The sequence below is a fragment of the Mus caroli genome, chromosome X, assembly GCF_900094665.2.
Source record: "Mus caroli chromosome X, CAROLI_EIJ_v1.1, whole genome shotgun sequence".
NCBI classification, from domain to species: Eukaryota; Metazoa; Chordata; class Mammalia; order Rodentia; family Muridae; genus Mus; species Mus caroli.
Window position 1 is genome coordinate 14,149,835 of NC_034589.1, and position 22,596 is coordinate 14,172,430.

At 44.7% G+C, this 22,596-nt stretch overlaps 2 protein-coding genes and 1 pseudogene across 3 annotated transcripts in view; 1 reads left to right on the forward strand and 2 right to left on the reverse strand.

The window, feature by feature from the left end:
- LOC110287008 overlaps positions 1-781 on the forward strand; it is a 2,102-nt pseudogene extending 1,321 nt beyond the window's left edge.
- Positions 1-10,018, reverse strand: part of Syn1 (synapsin I) — a 60,500-nt gene extending 50,482 nt beyond the window's left edge. The window contains exon 1 of one of the 2 annotated variants that reach the window (XM_021154118.2): positions 9,421-10,018. In XM_021154118.2, coding sequence (XP_021009777.1) covers positions 9,421-9,797 — 377 coding nt within the window. In that variant the 5' untranslated portion in view covers positions 9,798-10,018. The remainder of the gene's footprint in view (positions 1-9,420) is intronic. The other variant, XM_021154120.2, reaches the window with a different exon arrangement.
- A 4,687-nt stretch (positions 10,019-14,705) lies between these two features.
- Cfp (complement factor properdin) lies at positions 14,706-22,152 on the reverse strand. The gene is made up of 9 exons (XM_021153416.2): positions 20,595-22,152; positions 20,356-20,506; positions 18,795-18,970; positions 17,836-18,006; positions 17,518-17,709; positions 17,124-17,297; positions 16,702-16,890; positions 16,448-16,559; positions 14,706-14,936 (listed from the first exon to the last, which is right to left on the reverse strand). Exons 1-9 carry the CDS (start codon positions 20,656-20,658, stop codon positions 14,771-14,773), a joined length of 1,395 nt encoding a protein of 464 aa, XP_021009075.1. The 5' UTR covers positions 20,659-22,152; the 3' UTR covers positions 14,706-14,770.
- Positions 22,153-22,596: the final 444 nt, after the last annotated feature.

A 22,596-nucleotide genomic window follows, 5' to 3' on the forward strand; every position in this document is an offset into this window, starting at 1 on the left:
CTTCTTTCCTTTCCTTTCCTTTCCTTTCCTTTCCTTTCCTTTCCTTTCCTTTCCTTTCCTTTCCTTTCCTTTCCTTTCCTTTCCTTTCCTTCACTCCCACCCTCAGGCAAGGTCTCACTGTGTAGCTCTGTCTAGTCTGGACTTGCTTTGTAAAACAGTCTGGCCTTGAATTCAAGGAGACCTGCCTGCCTCTGCCTCCCAAGGATTAAGGCATGAGTCACCATGTCCAACAACGCTTAATTTCTTGAGCTTAAGCCCAGACTATTTCTGATCTTGAAGGGAATATGAAGGTGTGCTTGCTAGTTTTATGTCAACTTGACACAGTTTAAGTCATCTGAGAGAAGGGAACTTCAATTGAGAAAAATGCACCGGGTTGTAGGCAAACCTGTTTTCTTAATTAGCAATTGGTGTAGGATGACCCAGCCCACTGTGGATGGTGCTACCCCTGGGCTAGTGGTCTTGGGTTCTAAAAGAAAGCAGACTAGGTTTTTCTTGTACTCTTTGGTTCTACTGTTCAGCTTTTTGGGTGCTTGCTAGTGCTGAACACCCATCACCACACCTTGAGAAATTGAGGAAATCAAGGGCTTTTCTGCTCACAGCCCAGGAGAAGGATGCAAAATCCATCAAGATCAAGATTAAGAACAACAAGGGTAATGCTAAGTTCAAGGTTCACTGTAGCAGTTACCTTTATACCCTAGTCATTGCAGACAAGGAGAAGGCAGTGAAGGAGTTGAAATGAACTAGACCTCCACATTTGATTATTAAAAACACTGAAAAGTGATAAAAGAAAGAAAAAGAAAGGAAAGTGAGGCTAAGCAAGCAATGGAAAGCAAGCAAGTGAACAACACTCCTCCATGGCCTCTGAATCAGCACTTGCCTCTTGAATTCCTGCCCTGACTTCTTTTCTTTTCTTTTTTCTTTTTAAGACTTATTTAATTATTATATGTTGAGTACACTGTAGCTGTCTTCAGACACTCCAGAAAAGGGCATCAGATCTCTTTACCGATGGTTGTGAGCCACCATGTGGTTGCTGGGATTTGAACTCAGGACTTTCTGAAGAGCAGTCAGTGCTCTCTCAGCCACTAAGGCTGAGCCATTTCTCCAACCCCCCTGCCCACCAACTTCTTTTAATGATGAACTATGATGTGGAAATGTAATCCAAAGGAACCCTTTTCTTTCCAACTTGCTTTTGGTCATAATGTTTCAACGTAGCAATGATAACCCTAAGAAAGAAGGCTAGCCTCTTTTCCTCAGTCTGGGCTGACTCTGAAGGGCCATCTCAGCTTCAGAGCACCCCCTGGGAACAGCTGAGATCTCTGACCTGATGATGGTCCAGCCTCTCCTCTACTCTTTACTCATTACAGTGTTGACCCCAAAGGTATACCCAGTTAGGCCTTCTGCATGAAAATCCCTGCCTCGTGAAACTGCTCCAGAAAACCAACCTAAAATACTGGGCCATAGGAGTCAAACTACATAAGTAGACTCTTAACATGATTCTGTAGCTGGGTAATCCAGCTCCCAGTTGGAATTGAGCACCTTTAGTGACAGGACAGCCCATAACATACTATCACCATTCAAATTCCTCTGAGGCAAGCAAGTGCAGTTTGTGCTGGAACCTTGATATGTATCAGTGAATGGAACAATAATATGGAACATTGATATGGATCAATGCCATATGATCTGGCAGGCCCTATGACACTGGAAGTGTTTTGGTGGCAACGGATGAAATATGAAATTTTTCTCTTGAGTGATGAAGAGTGGCACCATGGGACCCTGGTGTTGGGTACAGCAGTGACTTTTCCTGATAGTGAACTACAATAGGAATCTGAAAGTGAAGCAGCTGATGAAATAGCTTTGACACTTGACAGATGTGAGGGAAATGGTAACCAGATTGTGGTAACTGTTTGTTAAATGGCACTGGTTAACTGTAGAAAAAACTGATATAACCGCCAACTCAAGGTAAAATATGAAAGGCAGAGGATGTCCCTGGCTCTTTTTAAAGAAACCTTAAGGTGTAGCTAGAGAACAGATGGAAGGGAGGACCAGGATCAGGATTTAACTTTAAGTAGTGTTGAACTTCAGAGAAGAGTGGTCTACCTCTCTGCCACATCATGCTCAGCCCTAATAGGACTGGAGTGGTATCCTAAGGCTTGGGACAAGGATACATGAATAGATGCAGTTAAACATCCTGACCTTACAGGTCTACCTGAAGCCATTGTACTGGCAGAAACAGTTTACTCACCCTTACTCCATAGACAGCTTCCCTCTGTTTGGGAAAATGCAGAATGCCTTACGTGAACCAGGTACTTTATAAATCAATGTCTGCCCTGCTCAGGATATACTCCCAATTACTACCCTGGAAAGCTGACCAATAACTAGATCCTGTTCACAGTATGTCCCCCAGACCCAGAGACATCCTAATGTTCATATCCATGACTGACCCCAGTGGGATTAAGAGCTAGTCCAGAGGAGAAGTCCAAATAGAAGCTTCTGAGATGGCACCTCCATGCCCCTACAAAAGCAGTCAATCAGGGCTAGGTGTATAGCTCAGTGGCAGAACACTTGCCTAATGTGTATGGAATTCTAGGTTTCAACCCCGGGACTGGGGAGAAAAACAGAACAAAATAGCAGTAAATTGAAAGCAATGCTATATGCATTCTGGGGGAGATGGTAGAAAATGAAGCAACTCAGATTGAGAGAGGATACGAGGGCACTTCCCTCATCATATCTCTACTGAATTACCAGTTGTGTCTCTGAGGAGACTGGGCAGATCCAGAGAATTCTTGTAGACCACTGCAAATGTTACCAACCAGTACCTCTGCTTGCAGCTACCGTGCTAGACATGTTATTATTACAGATTAATAAAGTATCAAGTATGACATGGAGCCAACAATTTGGCAAATTCGCTTCTTCAATTCTGATTAGAAAAGAGGAGCAAAAGCAGCTCATGTGGCATGGACAATTATCTGTCAATGGTTTTTCCCTATACAGCACTCTGCTGTTTCTTTCAACCTACATTATACTATAGTTCAGAGGAATCTGGAGCATCTGGACATCCCACAGAATATCCCACTGGACCATTATATCAGTTCCATCATATGGATTATGCAAGATGAATAAGAGATGGTTAGCATATTGCCTTGATAAGACACATGTGATCTGAGGTGGGGATGGTAGCACAGCACTCAGAAGCCTAAGGCAGGAGGATCATGAATTTGAAGCCAGCTTAGGCCAACCTAGTGAGTTCTAAGCTGGTTTAGGGTACATATTAAGAATATGTCTCTCAAACATCAAAAGACTCATGAGCTTGAGTTGGCAGTAGAGAATCCATTCAAAGACACAGGGGCATACCATATTAGTAATATTTCAGGGATCCAGTGACCAAAACCATGCCAGACTAACACTTCCAAAGAGTAGAGCAGAGTTTTGCATTTCATGCCTTTTACTGTGAAGAGAGACAGCAGGCAGGCTTCTTTCAAATTCTGGAAATACCATATTCTATACCAGGACCCAAGTTTCAAGCGATATGTAAAGTTATCATTTATGAGTACAGATCAGAGTATAAGGGGGCTGGGTGGCAGATCCAAGATGTAGTGCAGACAGTCTTACCACTTAGGCTATTTGACCTGCCAAGTCTTCTGGTACCAGAGGTGTCAGAAGTGGAGACAGATGCATAGTGGAGCCTATGATAAGCCTAAATATGAGACTCTCAGGGTTCTGGAGCTAGGGCATACCATCTTCAGTAGGGGCTTAGATATCTTATGCTTGTTGTATTTGAGATAGGGTCTTACTGTGTAGCCTATGCTAGCATCAAACTAGTGATTCCTTTACCTTAGTTTCCTGAGCTGGGGTTCTAGGCAAGTGCCACCATGCCTGGCTCAATTATATGCCACCTGATAAACAGATTCCACTATAGTATTTCTCTCTGATAGAGACAGAATGTTTGACCATGGGGCACCAAGTGACTGTGCACCCAGAACAGCTCATTATGAGCTGAGTCAGGCCACACCCACCAAATAAAGTCAGATATTTATGGACAATGAATGGTTTGCATGGTTGTTTAGGGTTCAGGAAGGAAAATGACAAAAAATCATGACAAGGAGGTCTGGGATACAGACTGTGGGTGAACATATATGGAAGTGGGCAAAAGGGAAGGATAAAGATTTTTTTACTGTGTGCTAACACCCACCAGGCTTCATCCACTATGGAAGTGGTACTAGGCAACCAAGTAGATAGGATGAGTCAGCTAGATGATGTCAGCCAGCCTCTAATGAGCCACCCCAGTGCTAGCAGATGGGAGCACAAATGAAATGCCAATAGCAGCAGAGATAAAAGCTATATGTGGAGTCAACTTTCCAGTCTTCCAGCAAGAAAGATCAACATTGAATCTTTGATATGACACCATACCTCAAGACCAAGCAGTCACTTGGGGCAAGCTGACTGCACTGGGCTTCCTCTACTCTACAAAAAAAAAAAAAAAAAAAAAAAAAAAAAAAAAAAAAAAAAAAAAAAAATGGTAATCTGTTTTGAACAGAAATTTCCACGTGTGGTTTGCCTTTTCATTTTCTGACTAAGACTAGCAAGTATCACTGCCCAAGGGTTTAAAACTATACTTGATCCCCAGCAGGATGGGATCCATATAACATTGCAACAAAGCAAAGGACACATGTCATAACAAAGTAAAGGAAGGTGAAATAAAGAGGTGACTACGGAATCAACCAGTGAGATTCCATACCACACCACCCAGAGGCTGTTGGCCTGAGAGAATGAAGCCATAGGTATGAGCTCATTTTGGAGATGACACCATGCAAGAATGGGCATTACCTTCCTAAAAGCAGTCCATGATTATTGTGTATGCTATTCTCATAGTAGGTAGAGTACACGAGTCTGGGAAGTTAGAGGTCACAGTGGGAATGGCCCAGCTTACCATTAATCCCAGTGATCCACTCTTAGAATCTGTGCTTCCTGTTCCCTCAGGGTTCTGCAAGGTTAGAGGTCCTGGTTCTCCAAGGGGTAACACTGCTACCAGGGACACAGCAGGAATCTCATTAAACTCTAAGCTATGAACACCACCTGAGAACTTCAGGTTTCTTTTGATAAGTAAAGAGAAGTCACTAGCAGAAGAATGTAACGTCGATAGCTAGGAAGTAATAGGTTGGTATACAGTGAGGGCACCCAGGCCTCCCACTTTGGCATCTGTTGGAACTCCTTGTTCAGCTTTCATGGTAAGTAGACAAGAAGCAGCCAGAATCTGAGTCTGGTGTGGGGACACAGGCTCAGGGATCCCTCAAAGATGAAGGAATGGATCACCCACCAAGTAAGCCACTGAGACCAACAGAGGTGCTAGCTGAAGGTGAAGGGTCTGTTTCCAGGAAAGTCTATCTAAGAAAAGAAGCCACAATAAGAAACACAGTTTATATAACCCACTATATAAATATTTACATAACTCATGCTATATATACACACATATATATTATATAAGACCCATATGTCTTATGTCAAACAGGATTCAGATATGCCTTATATAATATATACCACATAAAATATATATCATACATGTCTCTAGGTTGTATAACAGAATATACATAAGTATACATATACAAGTGGAATCAAAGTTTCAGCTGGGCATAGTTCTTTCTACACATTGGTACTCCATCACTTGGAAGACAGAAATAGGAAGATCATGAGTTTGAAGCCAGCCTGGGTTACACAGCAAGGCCCTCTCTCAAAAATTAGTTTAGTAAATAATTACCTTTACTATATGCAATACAGTTTTGTATTTCTTCTTCCACTTTATTCTATTTTGTGGAGAAAATCCTATACTTGTAGATATACTATAGAGTATAAAGTCATTATATAACACATGCAATATGCAGTTCATGTCATATATAATATATTATACATCATATATTATATATTATTGGAAAAATAGTCTTATTAAATAACTGCTTACTATGTAAAACATACTCTGCTCTCTATTTTCACTTATCTTGCTTCATGAAAAAAGTGGCATGCTGATCATGGGCAATAGTTGTGCCACAGATTGAAATACACAGGAGCAACTTATCTCAAAAAAAAAAAAAAAGATGGAGCACATGCCTGCAAATCCTAGCTCTTAAGAGGTAGAGGCAGCAGAATCATAAATTTAAGGCCAGCCTTGTGTATATAGACTGTGTCTTAAACATTAAAAAATTAAATCCTCTCATCTTAGAGGATGCAACATCAAAGCACAGAGGCTCAGGATGAAAGGAGAATGGTGAAGACTGAAGAGATGGCATCAGGCTATACATAAGTATGCATTTATTTCAAAATTGTCAAATTCCTCCTTTATTCCAACCTGAAATCCTCAAAGCTTGCATGGTTCTGAAGGTCTGCAAGCTCATGCAGGGCTCTGTTCCCAAAATGAGCCTGATATACTTAGGCTCTCTCCTTCTGTCCATGTTACCACCCACCTAGCAGACACTAAATGAATATTGGCCAAATTGCCTAGAAAAAAAAAAAGACTGAAGGAGCTGTTGCAATAAATGGGGGCTTTGAGGATGGTGAAGGAGAGGGAGAATAATCTTTTTGTTGAGTTCATAAGTACTCAATAAATGTTTTCTGGAGATTAGAAAAAAAAAGGTAGATATTGGATTGCCATCACAAGAAAGGGGAAGGGACACCAGTATTCAGTTGAGAAACTGGGGGAGGGGCAATTAAATAACCTGTTTATAGGGTTGGAGCAGAGAAGGAATGTCTACCAATATGTAGTACAGGCCTCATTAATGTTTGCTGACTTCAATAAAGCAAATGGAGCCTAAACAACAGCGCCCTAAAGGAATTCTGAACTGTGCTCAATATATATTTTAAGGGTTGCTGGAGGAAAGGTGAAGAAGCCTGCTGTATTGATGAGAATGTGGTTATTTGAACAGAATACAGCTTGAGATTAATACATACTTTCTGGACTAATGGGAGAGGGGAAGGACTGCTAGGGAGGTGACTACAAAGTGTGTGTGTATAGGCAGGATCTAGTCAAAATATTGGAGAGAAGGGCTGGAGAGATGGCTCAGGGGCTAGGAACGCTGGGTGCTCTTCCAGAGGTCCCAAGTTCAATCCCCAGCAACAACATGGTGGCTCACAACCATCTGTAATGGGATCTGATGCCTTCTTCCAGTGTGTCTGAAGACAGCTACAGTGTACTTATATACATTAAATAAATCTTAAAAAATAATGGGGAGAAATTGTACTTCAGGGGGTATGTTCTTCAAAGTATACAATATGTGCATATCAAATGCTTATGGGGATAAGTAGGAAAAGTTGTAGGAAATTTAGCTAGTGATTAGGATTAGAAGAAAGGGGAGCTAAGGGAGGGTTCTGCCCAGGATAGAAAAGTGCTTAACAAATGCATCCCATATTCTGTCACATAGAAAGGATGCAACAAATATCTGTAGAATGGATTAAAGGGCTTAAACAGAAAGGATGGCATGGTAAGAGCTTCTGAGGGAGGGGTGACCAAGCCAGTAGGCAGATGGTACCCCATAAGTTTTGACTGAAATCGATCTTTGGAGTGTAAGCTCTTAAGGCAATGGCAAGGACTTCCAGAGCCCTGGAAAGAGGAGACTGAGGATGACTCATACAGCTGATGCTCAGTATGTGTTGACTGGCTTAAATAGACTAACAATATTTCCGTGTATGGACTTAAGGTTGGGAAGAGAGGATTCTCAGGGGTTACTAAAGGGAATGGGAAAGGGTAAATCTTATATACTGGGTCCTGGGTTAATGAAGGAAAGCTTTTAGAGGGCAGGCTTCATGGCTGGGGCAGGTTCTCCTAGGGATAATGAAAGGAGATGTGCTTCCTATAAACAACAGGTACTGCATAGGTGCTGGCTACATTCACTGCAGGAAACTGTATCTGAGGAGCAAGCATAAACACACAAATCTCCATAAATGCTCATGGGAGTCACTGGAGGAAAGTTATCAGACTGGAGTACAGGGTGGATGAGAAATTAGTGTTCGCTGAATTTATTCACAAATGACCTTTGATGAGGAAGGCTAGGAATTATTTGATAAATGCCCTCTTGGAGAAAAAGCCCTGAATGGAAAGGGGAAGGGAATGCAGAAACTTGATCTAGGGAAGCACAACTCTCCTTTTATCCAAGAAAGATGTTTGTGGAGAAAACCTATGTAGACCAACTGTTCCATAAATGCTCTGAAGAAGGATGAAACGAAAAAGCCTTTGGCAAAAGTGACCCAAATGATGCCCACAGCAACTGCTAGATGTTTTGAGTATTGGATTAATTCTTATCACAGACCTTTGTGGAGAGGTTTTTGGCTGGGTCATGTAAAAGGTGCTCAGTATATGGTGATGGAAGCCCCTAAAGGACAAATCATTAGATAGAGGATTGGGAGTGGGGTATATAGCTGACACTCAACAGACACTTGCTGAAAGGAAAGAACCTTTAGACTAAAGGAAAGAATCTTTTGACAAGGCTCACATTTTAGGGAACTAATCAACATTGAATGGATCCACCAAAGACCTTTGAAAAAGTGTCTGGAGAACAGGAAATTCAGAAAGCACTCAATAAATGTCTTGTAGAGTCATTATAGGAAAAGGTCATTGAGGAGAGACTGGTAATGAGTCACACATAGAAAGCTTGAAAGCCCTCACAGAATTCATGCTTGGAAAATGATTTGTTTGAGGCAGGTTTAGGAATAGTACATGTTAAGCATTTAATGCCTCTTAGATCCTTCAGAGAAAATGGGTCCCTTCAGAGCACGCACCTGGACTTGGCATTCAGTCAAGGTTCATAGGATCCATTAGAGTCAGAGCTTGTGATGAGAAAATGAGGTGGAATACACAACAGACACATTCAATCACTGCTTACAGACAAGTTTGAAAGGTCTTTGATGAGGGCTCTGGGGTGGGACATATAGCACCAATTGGATGCACGTTCACAAGATCCATTAGAGAGATGGCCTTAGGGCAAGGGGTGAGGGTAACTGCGTGAATCAGGCTCTCAAAACATGCTCAAGGAAGTCCTTAAAGCCAAAGACTTCCAGGGAAGGGCTCTGCAGTGAGGTATAATGCAGGTGCTAATGCTTACAAGACTCATTAGGGAATGAGACCTTCCAGGCAAGAGCTGGACAGAGGAGGTAGGGCACATTTGGCCCTTGAAAGCTTTCTGCATATATTGAAGCCAAACGCTTTTGGGAATGAGTAATAAGAAGAGGTATAGGCAACAGATAATTGCTCCTTGTACCCATTTTAGTTTGGGGGAGGTAAAAGTGGGGCTTAAAGGAAGAGCTGAGCACAAATCATTAAAAGGAAGGAACTGGGTGAGGGGCCAGATATCAGGCGCACAAGTGGCGCTCGATAATAGCTCATTCACTGTAGAAACATCTGGGTACCCAGGCCCTCGAGGAGGCGCAACAGCGGCTTACCAGTCGGTGTGCGGTTCGTCGATGACCAGCAGCACCCTGGCGGCGGCGCCCCCGCGGCCTGCGCCCCCAGAGCCACCGCCCACCTGCTCGCTGAAGGTGGCGGCTGCGGCTGCTGTGGTTTGCTTGACCGCGTTAGACAGCGACGAGAAGAAGCCACCGCCCCCCGAGGACCCAGGACTAGGGGCTGCTGGAGAAGCCACTGGAGCAGCTGTGGAGGCCCTCTCGCCAGAGGCTGTCGCGGAGCCGGGCGTGGCCCCAGGGCTGGCGGCCGAGGGAGGCGGCGGGGGCGGTTGCGGGCGCTGCAGGTCTGTCATGTACCCATTCGGCAGATTGGCCATGAAGTTGCTGTCCGACAGGCGGCGCCGCAGGTAGTTCATGGTGGCGGCGTGGGGCAGGGGCTCCAAGGGGCAGTGGGTCTGTGGGCCGCGGGGGCGGAGCGCGAGGGGCTCAGGAGCACAGCGGTGCTCTCTGGCACGACGCGACTCCTCTGCTGCCCGCTGCAGACTGAGGCAGCGCCGAGGCTCTGCCGCCGCAGAGCGTATGGTCGCGCCCGCACCTCCCTATCTTGCACCTCTCGTGGTGCGGTCCGACTGGACTCACGGCAGCATGGACGCGACCAAGGCGGCGACGAAGGGGAGTTTGGGGAGGGCTAGTGAGTGACGTCAGTCAGCCTTTGGTGCTGGGGAGGTGGTGGTGCGCGCCGGCAGCGGAGGCGAAGGCTCTGACCGCGGTGCTGAATCCAACAGTGCGCATGCGCCGCGCCGCAACCTCTTCCCCTCCCCCTCTGATGGGGGCGGGGGATGCGCAATTTGGGGAGTGGGGGTGGGGTTCTTGTCCTGAGGGTCCGGACCTGTAGTAACGAAACTCTCTCCCACGATCCTACCCAGTTTACCAACCTCTTCCTATTCCTTAGGCTAACTTGCACTTATACACTCTTATCCTTCCCAGATACTTGGGTTTCCAGTGTTGATTTTCACCTCTGAAGGCATTTTGGGGATAGAAGCACACTCAGAGGGGAACATAAAAGTAGAAATTCTCCTTCCTGCAGTGTTCCCGGGGAGACATCTCCTATAACAACTCTGCCGGGCAAAGAAAAGAGCACGGGGGTGGCGTAAACATCACCAGACAGGCGGAGGTGGACACTTGGGTAGTTAACATATCCTTGCCCTTGGTGGTGAGAATCTGAAAGAACACATGGAATAACACAAATAGAAAAGGAAGGAAAGACAGAATATATATGTACATCACAGAACACACAGGCATCCAGGTATATATGTAGACACAGAAGCTCAGGGTAACACACATGAGCATATTCAGCACACATAACACATTCAGATAACACTTTGACTCACACCCAGAGAATCTCACACAAGTGCACACATCTAGGAAAAACACATACTCCCAGATGAGCAAGGAAACTCTGGGTATGCAATGCAGAAGCATTTCCTGCAGCGCTAGCTCTGATGCGTATTCAGCCTCCTCCACATGCACATATTTAGTCTACATGTCCTCATTCCTCTGCTCTGGACATAGCCCAAACCCAGTGTCATTAGTGTTCATGGATGTCTTCCTCTTTGCAGACAGGAAGCCACATAATACTTTCATGTGGGAAAATAAAGTAATTTTGGTGGTCTAAATCAGAAGGCTCATATATTTGAATGCTTAGTCACCAGGGACTGGTGCTGTTTGGAAAGATTAAAAGGATTAGAATGTGTGGCCTTGTTGGAGAAAGCATGTCACTGGGGTGGGTTTTGGGGGTTCAAAAGTCCATGCCAAGCCCAGAGCCAGTCAGTCAGTCAGTCTGTCTGTCTGTGTCTGTTGTCTGTGGATCAGCATATAGCTCTCAGCTATGGCTCCAGCATCAAGCCTGTGTCTGCCACAACACTCCTGATTATGGTAATAATTTACTCATCTCTGAAACTGTAAGAAAGCTCCCAATTAAATGTTTTTTTTTTTTTTAAATGAGAACTGCCTTGGTGATGGTACCTCTTCACAGCAATAGACCTAAAGCAGTAATTCAGGCAGTAATAGGATGTAGAAGCCATTATGTCAACTTGTAAGAGTCTGGCTATAACAAAATTGCAAATCCATAGTTATTTGTTTAAATGTGCTTGGCTTATCCAACAATCTGATCGACAGATAATATTTCTACTTTGCAAATTAGGAATTAGGAGAGAATTTATGAACTTCAAATAATCTCCCAAGAGTAATGTTTGCTGTGATTGGTATATGAGGCAGGAAGATGAAACAGCTAGTGCCAGTGTCTTCACAACAAAGTGGAGTGAGATTTTAGTAAGGGATAGGGCCAGAATGATTGAGTACATCGTTGACCCCAGTGAGCAATGACAGTGGAACAAGTGGCAGAAATTTCTTGCCTGAAAGATTTTAGAATCACCTACTTATTCATTTCTTTTAAAACCAGATCTTGCTGTGCAGCCCAGGTTAGCCTGGTCTCAGCCCCTACATTAATGAGATTCCCGGTGTTCATTACCAACTCTGGCCACTTGCTCATTCCTTATTTATGAAATCAACAGTTTGTTAAACACAGCAATAATAGTGTGGTATCTGGAACCACATAGCTTGGTTCAAGACCAGCCTCCACAATATGGTTGGGAAAGTGAGTTAATCTTTCTGAGAGTTTTTTTTTTTTTCATCTTTAAACGAGGAAGGAGCGGCATAACCTCTGTGCTTTTGCAAGTGCTGTAGCCCCATCAGAAACCTGCCTGCTCATCTTGTCTCCAGAAACCATGCCTCCACTTCACCTTTTTCCATCCCTTTCTCCCTAGGTTCCTAGGGTTCCTAAGTTCAATATTTCCAAGCCATCCTCATAATTCCTCCTTATCCTAGTGAGTTCCAGTCTCAGTAGAATTAGCCTTTGCTTGCCTAATTCTTCTTTCTTTTTTCTTTTTCTTTTTAAAGATTTATTTATTTATGTAAGTACATTGTAGCTATCTTCAGACGCACCAGAAGAGGGCATCCAATCTCATTACAGATGGTTGTGAGCCACCATATGGTTGCTGGGATTTGAACTCAGGACCTTTGGAAGAGCAGTCAGTGCTCTTAACTGCTGAGCCATCTCTCCAGCCCCCTAATCCTTCTTTCTTTGCAGGATACTCTCTGGCAATTCAAATAAGGAACTTTCTGCATATGGGTATTTCTTAATGTTTTAAACTATGTAACTATATTGCTGATTTAAGAAGAAAAGCATGGCCTCTGGTGACCTCTTTGGTGACTCAGAAGCAGTTGCAGGTTTTGGCTCCTCTGGGCCTGAATCAGGGCTCTGCACAACCACCCTGACTGTGGCAATTCTTGGGAAACATTTAGACTCCTAGTACTGTTAGCTTCCTAGTGCCATTATTTTCCCCAGGTGGCTTAGTTTCTAGAAATTAACTTTTGCAGATTGTCTTTTAAAGGAAGCTCCTCCCCCTCCTTCTGGAGTATCTTAAATCTTCAAGGATAGACATAAAGCTCCACACCAACTTCTACAGCAGGAGTAGGCATACAGAAGAGTCTAAGAATCACTTTCTTGTGTATTGGTGAACAACTTACTTAAATATGCACTCCTGACACAAGTTCATGCAGGATTGTGCCTATGACACATACCTATCTATTCTACCTTAGTGTGAGCGAACATACACACATCCGTTATGGTTTTGTTATAGTTATAACCTTTTATACCACACACATCCAATTCACCCGTAATTCTTGCACATCTCTGGAAGGCTACATTACAGAGAGATGTGTACTTCACAATGCATACATATGCAGACAAGCTTCTATTTTCTTCCAAGCAAGTATCTCTTACATCCCGAGTAGCGACTAAAAACCCTCACTTTGACTCATTCTTCTCAAGATGACTAAATCCTCATTGACTTGTCTCCATGTCAATCCATCAAGTGCTTTACATGTTCTGATAAGACTCTGGGTCTCGGGCTGGTGAGATGGCTCAGCAGGTAAGAGCACCCGACTGCTCTTCCGAAGGTCCAGAGTTCAAATCCCAGCAACCACATGGTGGCTCACAATCATCCTTAACGAGATCTGACTCCCTCTTCTGGAGTGTCTGAGGACAGCTACAGTGTACTTACATATAATAAATAATAAATAAATCTTTAAAAAAAAAGACTCTGGGTCTCACAAATCTCCTACTGAAACACTTCCAAACAGAAGGGTCTCTTTCACCCACTGTACAAAGTTGTAAACTCTGTACCTAATACTTAACAACACTGCATCCAGTTCTGTTCTGTGCTAGTTTCTTCCTTTGTAAAATGGGGAAAATATTGATCCTCCTGGGTTCATTGTGGATTAAATGAATCCACACTATGGAAAGACCTAAGGCACTGTTGGGCTTCTAGTAAATTGCTTTCTAAGTGTTAGCTATTACCCCAATTATCATCATGATTCCTTCGTGATTCCATCATGAAGGAGTTCAGCATTCAGTGAATGGTAAAATGAATGAGCAAATTCTAAGAACACTGATGTCTGGGTTTGTTCCCTTTACTGTGGAGACACAGGCCCCTGATTCCTTCCTTGTGTCCCCATACTCAGCACTATTGTTAGTATACAGTAGGTGTTAAACATTGAACACGTTTGAACAAAAGGAATGCCTACTTTGATCTGCTCACTGGCTCTCAGATATTCTCACCTTCTACCAGTCCTCCCCCAGCCCAGATGCTCAGACTTATCTCTAGCATACAGTAGACATTAACGTGTTAAATGAACAAATACAAAAAGAAGGTGCATCTGGGTTTGTTTTTGGGGTTCCTCTAGGCCAATCTAACTCTAGCTTCTAGAGAGGCAGCATAGCCACCTCCTCAGGGCCCCTTTCCCCAGCTATTTGTTGTTGATAATTGTGGTGTTGGACTTAGTCTGTTTTCAGTGGGTGGGTGCAGGTGCTTTCTCAGCTGGGTGCCAACTCTGGTAACATCCCACCCAATTCATCACTGTAGCAGATCTGACAGCTGAGAGGCTCTGGTAAGTGGGTGGGAACCTAGGCAACTTCATAAAGTAAGAGACAGCAACTAAATAGCACACAAGCCAATCAAAAAATTTCCTGCTAAGGTGAGTAGCCAATGGCAAACCCCACTTTGTTGCCCTCCCCTCTAGTCCCACTCCTTTACACTTGTTGCAAAGACAGGCTGGGGCTGGACACTTACTTTCAGGTTTTCCAAGGTACAAACACAATACAACGGAATATATCACAATATTATGTTGCTCTAGAAAATTCTATTGCCCCACTTCCAATATTGGGGGCAGGTTCCCCCTTCTTCATTACAGAATCTTAGAAAGAGTCTAGAAAGGCTGGTTTATTGTGGTCTAGAAAGTCAGGGGGTCAGAATGGAAGCAAGGGATTTTAGGGTTTCTTCTCTTCTGGGTCTTTGCAGACAGGCACATGTAGACATGGCCGTTTCTCTTCCACCACCAGCTTCTGCCCCTGTAGCGCTTCACACTGTGGCCGTGGAGTCCCCCAGAAGGTAACATTCTTCTCACCCTGACCTTCAACCATTGAAACTGTAGGCCTGGAGTATTGGGAAGCAATGGAGGAGAGAAGCTCAGGTAAGACAAGAATGCATTGAAAAAACTTTGTTTTTTGAGAGAGTCTAATCTCAAAATCAATGATACCCCTGCCTCAGCTTCCCAAATGTGGGAATTATAGGCAAGTCTCATATCAATTTTTTTTGTGGTATTAGAGATTAAACCTAGGACTTTGTATTTGCTAGGAAAGTGCTCCACTATATCCCTAATAGCATAGCATTCTTTTTGTCTGTTTGTTTGTTTAGGTCCTACTGACCTATTCCCTCTCTTTTACCCAGGATAACCTTGAACTCATTCTGTAGCCTAGGAATGTCTTGAGCATGTGGTCCTTTTGGTTCCAGCGTTTCAAGCAGTTAGGATTATAGGTTTGCCCCACTACACCTGAATTAACATCTCACTGTACATTTAACTCTATGTCTAACTGTGATACTGGAGTATTTCTGATAAAGAAATAGGAAAGATGATTCCCTGTGCATCAGTTTCCCTCATCTACAAAATGGCAGTAAGAGGAATAATATTTACCACCAAACCCTTTCTCTTTTCTCATACTCACCTTAAATCCCTATCCAAAGCCATTATTTCTCCTCTCCCCTTGATTTCCATCTCTCTTTTCTTTGTTCCTCCCCACTATACCCAAATAGAACCTTATATCCAGGAAGGTTTTTGCCAGATAGATTTCTCCTAGTAGGCAAGCACTCTATTCATTTTTACCCAGCCTCTATGTGGAAAACTTAGGAAATTAGGAACTGGTTCCTAACTTCAGGAACCAGTCTGACCCCCCCCCCCACATTTGCAAAATCCTATTCCAGTGACAGGCTATTTAACAGCTGGGAAAAGGCCATTTAACCATGATGTATGTGGTTTAAGGAGGGATAGGTAACTTATCCCATTCTAACTCCTGGGCCACTGTGGTGTCCAGTAAACACTCAAGGTGGCTGGCTAATCAGTTCTGTCAAGAACATGCTCACAATCTGGATGTCAGGAATGCTTCTCCAGAAGGGCCTAAATTAGCTCTCTAGGCCCAGAGGGTAGTGATAGTCTCATTGCCACTTACCTGTCATTTTTAGATTGTATCTATCACAACTCATCTGGGTACCTTCTACCCATAGATCTGGGTTCTTTTTTAGACTGTTGCTTAAAAAGGCCTTGGAGTACCTCAAGGTAGTGAAATGTGGAGTGGATAAATGGAGGCATGGATGACTGAGTAACTCAAAAGTATGCTAAGAGGTCAGTGAGAAGGCTGCATGAAGGACTGTGTGCATGGGAGTACAGCTATGTGACTGCATTAGAAACTGAGGCACACAGAGGCTGTGAAGTCTTCCCTAATTGCTCCTCCTCTTCTTTTCTTTCTCTCCTCTTCTCTAAGCTAGGAGATGGCACTGGCAAGGCAGGCACCTTTGATCCAGGGGTGGAGCTCCAGTTCAATGTAACCAATTCCCTTCTCATCCTTCAGCATCATGACCCCCTCCTAGAAATACAATGTCCTTCAACTCACGAGTACTTGGGGAGCAAAGGTGTGCAGAGGCGCTGGCGGACACGGGTGGGGTTGGGGCTACATGGTGGTGTGCACAGACCCCAGGTACTCCACTGTGACCATGAACCTTTCACTGCAATAGGAGGGGGTAAGAGAGTGTCACACAGTCAAAACTGGAGGTCTCAATGGAAAAAGGAGACTGCAAGGGCATAGGGTACCCAGCATAGCTACAGCATGGTTGCCCACCCTTACAGTGCTGCCTGTGGGTCACTCACAGAAACAGTTATGGATGTTATAGCAGTGTCGAATATCCTGGAGTTTTCCAGCACATGGCTTCCCATTAAATTTGCGGCCGCCACAGCTCCTTGAACGTGACTGCTGGCCTGGGATTTCTTCACAGTTGATGGACATTCTCAGACGGCTGCAGTCACTCCACTTTCCCCAGGCCTCCCACTCCCCATTTACTGTAGAGACAAGGAGCAAGAGGGTTTGGAGCCAGTAAAGGGCCTCAGGGGAAGGAATGAAGAAGGCTTTGAGAGGGAGTGGGAGTGAACAGATGTGGGGATGAAGGAGGAGAGGTGAACCAGGGTATGAAGGCAGGAACAAGGTTTTGGTAGCAAGAAGTGGGCAGCAGTGATGGGCATAGGGCTTGGGCAGGGGGTTTAGGCATGGGCATGGTGTCTTTTGACTTGCTAACCAGGGCAAGGTATGGCTTTGTTACAGATTTGGTTCCGGGTGGCATCACCAGCACAAAAGGGGCCCCCATGACGGGGTGCAGGGTGATCACATGTCCGTTGTTCTAGGGTCTGGCCCAGGCCACAAGTCACAGAGCAGGTGCTCAAAGGGCCCCATGGCCCCCAGCCACCAGCCACTGTTGGAATGGGAAAGAAAGTGAAAATAAAGGCCACCTTAATCATGCACTCTCCCCAGCTTCCCTCCCTATCACCTCTAGACATCTGAGGCAAACTCTCCTCAGATGGTAGGCTTCTGGTCACATGGTACAAGAATTCCATTCACTGAAATGGCACGCCATCTTTGCCAGAAATCTAAAGCCCCACTAGTTGCATGACAATGGCCTCATCCTTATATACCTGGGCAAGGTGGTAGGCCACTGCAGGCCTTATGCTCATAGGCTGGTCCTGAGCAGGGTTTCCCAGGGGGCTGGAGTGAAGGTGCTGGTGCAGAACATGAGCGGCTTCGTGTCTCCTTAGGTTCTTGAGCACCACCAAGGCAGGATCCTGAGCAGGGGCTCCAGGGGCCCCAGGATGCCCAGGCCCCATGTGCTGTGGTAGAAATGGAAGGATGAACTGTAGTCAAGCAAGCATAAAAGTTTTTTCTCCCTGACAGTTTCTTGCTGTAATCCAACATTCTGGATATCCCTTCCATGTCCTGTGACTACTCTTACTCACTGGGGCAGGTCTTCTGAGTGTCACAGGCCTGTGATTGCTGGGCCTCTCCTGGGCAGTGGCCCCCACATGTAGGAGCAGGATTATCACATACTCGTTGACGGATCTGGGTTCCTTTGGAGCATGTGACAGAGCAAGGCCCCCAGGGTCCCCACTCAGACCAGCCACCCATCTCTGTGGGAGAAAAAGAGAAGGAAGTGGGGGGTATGTGTGGCAACTTAGGATTCCTTTCTTTCCACAGGGTCCTCAATGAAGGAGCTAGAGAAAGGACCCAAGGAGCTTAAGGGGTTTGCATCCCCCTAGGAGGAACAACAATATGAACTAACCAGTACCCCCAAAGCTCCCTGGGACTAAACCACCAACCAAAGAAAACACATGGTGGGACTCGTGGCTCCAGCTACATATGTAGCAGAGGATGGCCTAGTCGGTCATCAATGGGAGGAGAGGCCCTTGGTCCTGTGAATGTTCTATGCCCCAGTATAGGGGAATGCCAGGGCCAGGAAGCAGGAGTGGGTGGGTTGGTGAGCAGGGGGAGGGGGAGGGGATAGGGGATTTTCGGAGGGAAAACTAGGAAAGGGGATTACATTTGAAATGTAAAGAAAACCTAATAAAAAACAAGGATCCCTTTCTTACATGTGTGTCCCACATCATCTTAGCCTGCCCTATCTCTTGTCCCTATACCTGACCTACCGGTACTGCTCATCTGGACTATAGCAGTAGCTTTCATACTCCAGATTTGGCCTGTCGTCTTCCCAAAGCTAGTCAAAGTAAATATCTCCCCTTCCAATAATCCAAATCATTCAGCCTAAAGCCAATGTTTTTACTTTCGAACATCCTCCTTCAGCGATCCTAGCCTCCTCCATTCTCCTTAAAGCCATACAAAGGTCTGTCCTCAGGACCTCTGCACTGATTCTTCTAGTGTTGTGGGCTGGTTCCATGTCCACATTGTTGATCTTCCTTACCTGGACAGCATGGCTGGTCCTCACAGGCCTGTAGCTGCCACTCAAGAGTTCCAGGAGCCACCTTCTCAGAGCACTGCCCACCTCTGCCCACACAGCGCCTGTGTCGCAGCTGGGACCCCTCAGAACATGTAACTGAGCAGGGCCCCCATAAGGACCATGCTGACCATTGTGGAGACCTGTAGAGAGGAGCCTATGTTCTATCCTGGTATGAAGTGACAGGATAGATCACTGAGAGCCTACTTACCACTTAGGGATGGTAGCTGATTGAACAGGAAGAAGTGAATATACAGGAAATATATAATAAATTTCATTTCCCTTCATTTTCCTCTGGAAACCCCCCAGGGTCATAGCCAGATGTACAATAAGCAAATTTACAGAGTAAAAAAACCCAGAACTTCTGCCAGAAACTCAATAGGTCACTACCCTGTACAGTACCACGCAGAGAGGAAGTCCTTAGTAAACAGAAGCTCAGCGGTCCCTTCACAACATCCTAGAAAAACACATTGCTTCTGCATAGAACTGGGTTTGCATGATAATATGGGTATGCATGCCAGTGCTAAAGAGACATGAACTGTTAGCATGACTGGTGGCTCAGAGCTGCTTTCCAAGATCTTCAAGCCTATCATCTTTACAATGTTATCTGAAATACATAGTAAGCAGTCATAAAAGATATCTACAGTATAGTAAGACTCAACACATGTAAACTGGAAGTCATGATTAGGAGCTTTGAAGTGCCTTCAGAGATCAAACTGCCACAAAAGAGTTGCACAATGAATGTGTCATCACAATTAAAGATATGGCATTGTCTTCAGAATTTCCTTAAAGTCCTCCATTTCTATAATGGTTCTATAGATGATAAGCACTCAATTATGATCTGTTGTAAGTTAGGAGAATAGAGCTACCATAGAAAATATCCAAATTGCACCCCACCTGCAATGTTTACAGGAAGCCCTGACTTTTAAAGCATTTTAAAATTAGGGTTAATTTTGTCTCTCCTAAGGGACATTTGGCAGTATCTGGATTCAGTTTTTTTTTTAATTCTTCTCTCATACAAGACAGCCTAACTACAGTTTCCTTTCCCTTCATTTCTCTCAGCCCCCATCTCCTACAACCTCCTCTCTTCCACAGATCCATTCCTCCTCCCGTTCCCCTTCAGAAAAAAATCAGGCCTTCGAGGAATATTAACCAAACGTGTCATAAGAAGATGCAATAAGACTAGGGACAAATTCTTATATCAAGGCTGGATGAGGCAACTCAGGAGGAGAAAAAGGGTCCTAAGCACAGATGAAAGAGTCAGAGACACTCCCATGCCCACTAATAATCAGTGCAGAGAGTTGTTAAAAACATTTAGGGGTAGGTCAGATATGTTATAAACTACCAAACAATGCACAGCTAAGAACTCATACCCTCAACAAAGAGCTCCAAATGGCAACAGTGCCAAGATTTGGAAACCCTGAGCTATGGTCATAAGGAGGGCTTGTGGAGGAGGTGGCACTCTTAGAAGCTCCAGGGCAATGAGTACAGTTCTAGGTTACAGGGCTCAGCCCAGGTTTCTCCAAACCTGCATGCCTGACAGAAGCCACCATCATGCTCCTGGAAGGCATAGGCAGCGTTGAGACAGCAGTCTTCTACCCTGATGTCTCTCCCAAGTAGGCCTTTGCACTTGCCAGAGGACTCCTCATACTGGGTGAAGCAGAGCACAGGGTCTGAGCCTGTAAGATCAGGGGAGAGGAATGACAAATCAGGAGTGTGGTTGGCCTGGGCATCCCTTGGAGGACATGTGGGTGCTCATCCACTTACCTGTGGCTGGCAGGATAACCAGTAGCAGCAGGAGCCACTGAGGGGCTTGCATTTCAGCAGGCATTTTGAACACTATGTTTCTGCACTGCTCACAGAGAGGAGGCCTTGGTTTTGACTGGACCTGCTCCAGAAAGAGGAACCCAGGGCAGGAGGAACTGGGAGGGTATGGCCTCTTTAACTCTGAAGTCTCCCTTGTGCACCCTGCCTCCTCTTTTCTCCCTTCTCCATTTCCTTGTCACCCTTGATGCTGCTTTGTTAGGCAATCTTTATTACCTAATACCCCACCCTAGCCAGAAATCACTTAGCTTTTCACTCAATGCTTAGGAGACAAATTCTCACTGAAGGGCACTGGGGTCTGAAAACAAGAACCACCTAGGTTTGTGAACTTTAAATTCTCAGCTTTAGTTTTCCTTTTTTTTTGGCAAGGTTTTGCAACATAGCCATACCTGAAATTTGCTTTAAACACCAGGCTGGTCTTGAACAGGCAAATAACACCATGGCTGGCTCATTTTCTTACCTGTAAAATGCATAATCTTGACTATAGTGATCAATTTCATGGGGGTACTGGAGAAGGGTGAGATGAGGGAAGCCCTCATCTGTGAAGAAGGCATCAGGGCAGCTACTTTATCTACCATCTTGAAAACTTAGCCCTTTCCTAAAAGTGAGGTTCCTGTGGTCAGCATGTATGTGTGTGAGGTCAATGCAAGGGAAGTGAAAAGGGGAAGTGGCATTGTGTGGGAAGTGATTCAGAAGAGGGGAGGTTCAGGCATACCCACTGCCCAAGGTGGGGGGGGGTCAGTGGTATGCCATTTGCCTAGCATGTGAGCAGCTTTAGGTCTGTATGCAGTACAAATTTACAGCACTGGACATAGCTTAGATCGGTCAGAGCCCAGGAATGAAAATACTCAGAATAGTGCCTGGCTGTGTTTACTAAATTGGTTTGTTCAACAATTATTGAGCACCTACTGAGCATCAGTAGTTCTCAGCATTAAATGGAATAGAAAACAAGACAGGAAAAAAATCACTGTCTCTAAAGGACTTAAAACACTCTACAAAGGGAGACTAGCAATAAAAATCTTTCAGAAAAGTCTTCTCCTGTGACCCTTCTTGGATGTCATTACTCTCCAGCCTTAGGACACACAAGAATTACCCACAGGGCTTCTTGATCCAACTGCAGATTGCTGGATTCTACCTATTTCTCATTCAGCAGGTGGAGTGTGGGCCTCCCGTTTTTCACAGACATACATACTTCTCAGACACCATTTGGTTGTCAAATTTCTCACAACTGCTGACTGTGAGTCCTTGCTACTGCTGCTCCCATGTGAACAGTCCTTTTCTCCTCAGCTCCTCAGTCTCACCAGAACCTATGGAAGCTGCAACTGTTTTTTTTTTTTTTTTAAGATTTACTTATTTTATTTATTTTATGTATATGGGTACACTGTGGTTGTACATGATTGTGAGCCATCATGTGGTTGCTGGGAATGAAGATTGCTTGCTCTGGTTGAGCCTGCTTGCTCCAGCCCTGTTCACTCTGGACTAAAGATTTATTGTTATATATAAGTACACTGTAGCTGTCTTCAGATGCACCAGAAGAAGGTGTCAGATCCCATTACAGATGGTTGTGAGTCACCATGTGGTTGCTGGGATTTGAACTCAGGACCTTCAGAAGAGCAGTCAGTGCTTTTAACCAGAGCCATCTCTCCAGCCCAAAGCTGCGACTTGTTAATCAGCTGCTACCCACTAGTTGCAGGTAACATTTTCAGTCTCTCTCCTACACACACACACACACACACACACACACACACACACACACACACCCACCAGCCTTTTAGACTTTAGCAGCCACAACCAATCCATTTCTCCATCTTTCCTATGGTTTCTATGAAACATTTTAGTTTCACACCTATGTCTTATCAGTCACTTGGGCCTCATGATCATTTTCTTTCACACAATCAGTAACTTCTTGTTCTTCCTCCTTCATCTTCCTCTTTTTTTTTTTTTT

Coding starts and splice junctions, on each gene's coding strand:
- Cfp (XM_021153416.2), bottom strand. CDS start 20,658: ATGCCTGCTGAAATGCAAGCCCCTCAGTGGCTCCTGCTGCTACTGGTT. Junction 16,891..17,123: donor CAAAGCCATACCTTGCCCTG/GTTAGCAAGTCA, acceptor TTGTCTCTACAG/TAAATGGGGAGTGGGAGGCC. Junction 16,560..16,701: donor TAACATCCATAACTGTTTCT/GTGAGTGACCCA, acceptor CTCCTATTGCAG/TGAAAGGTTCATGGTCACAG.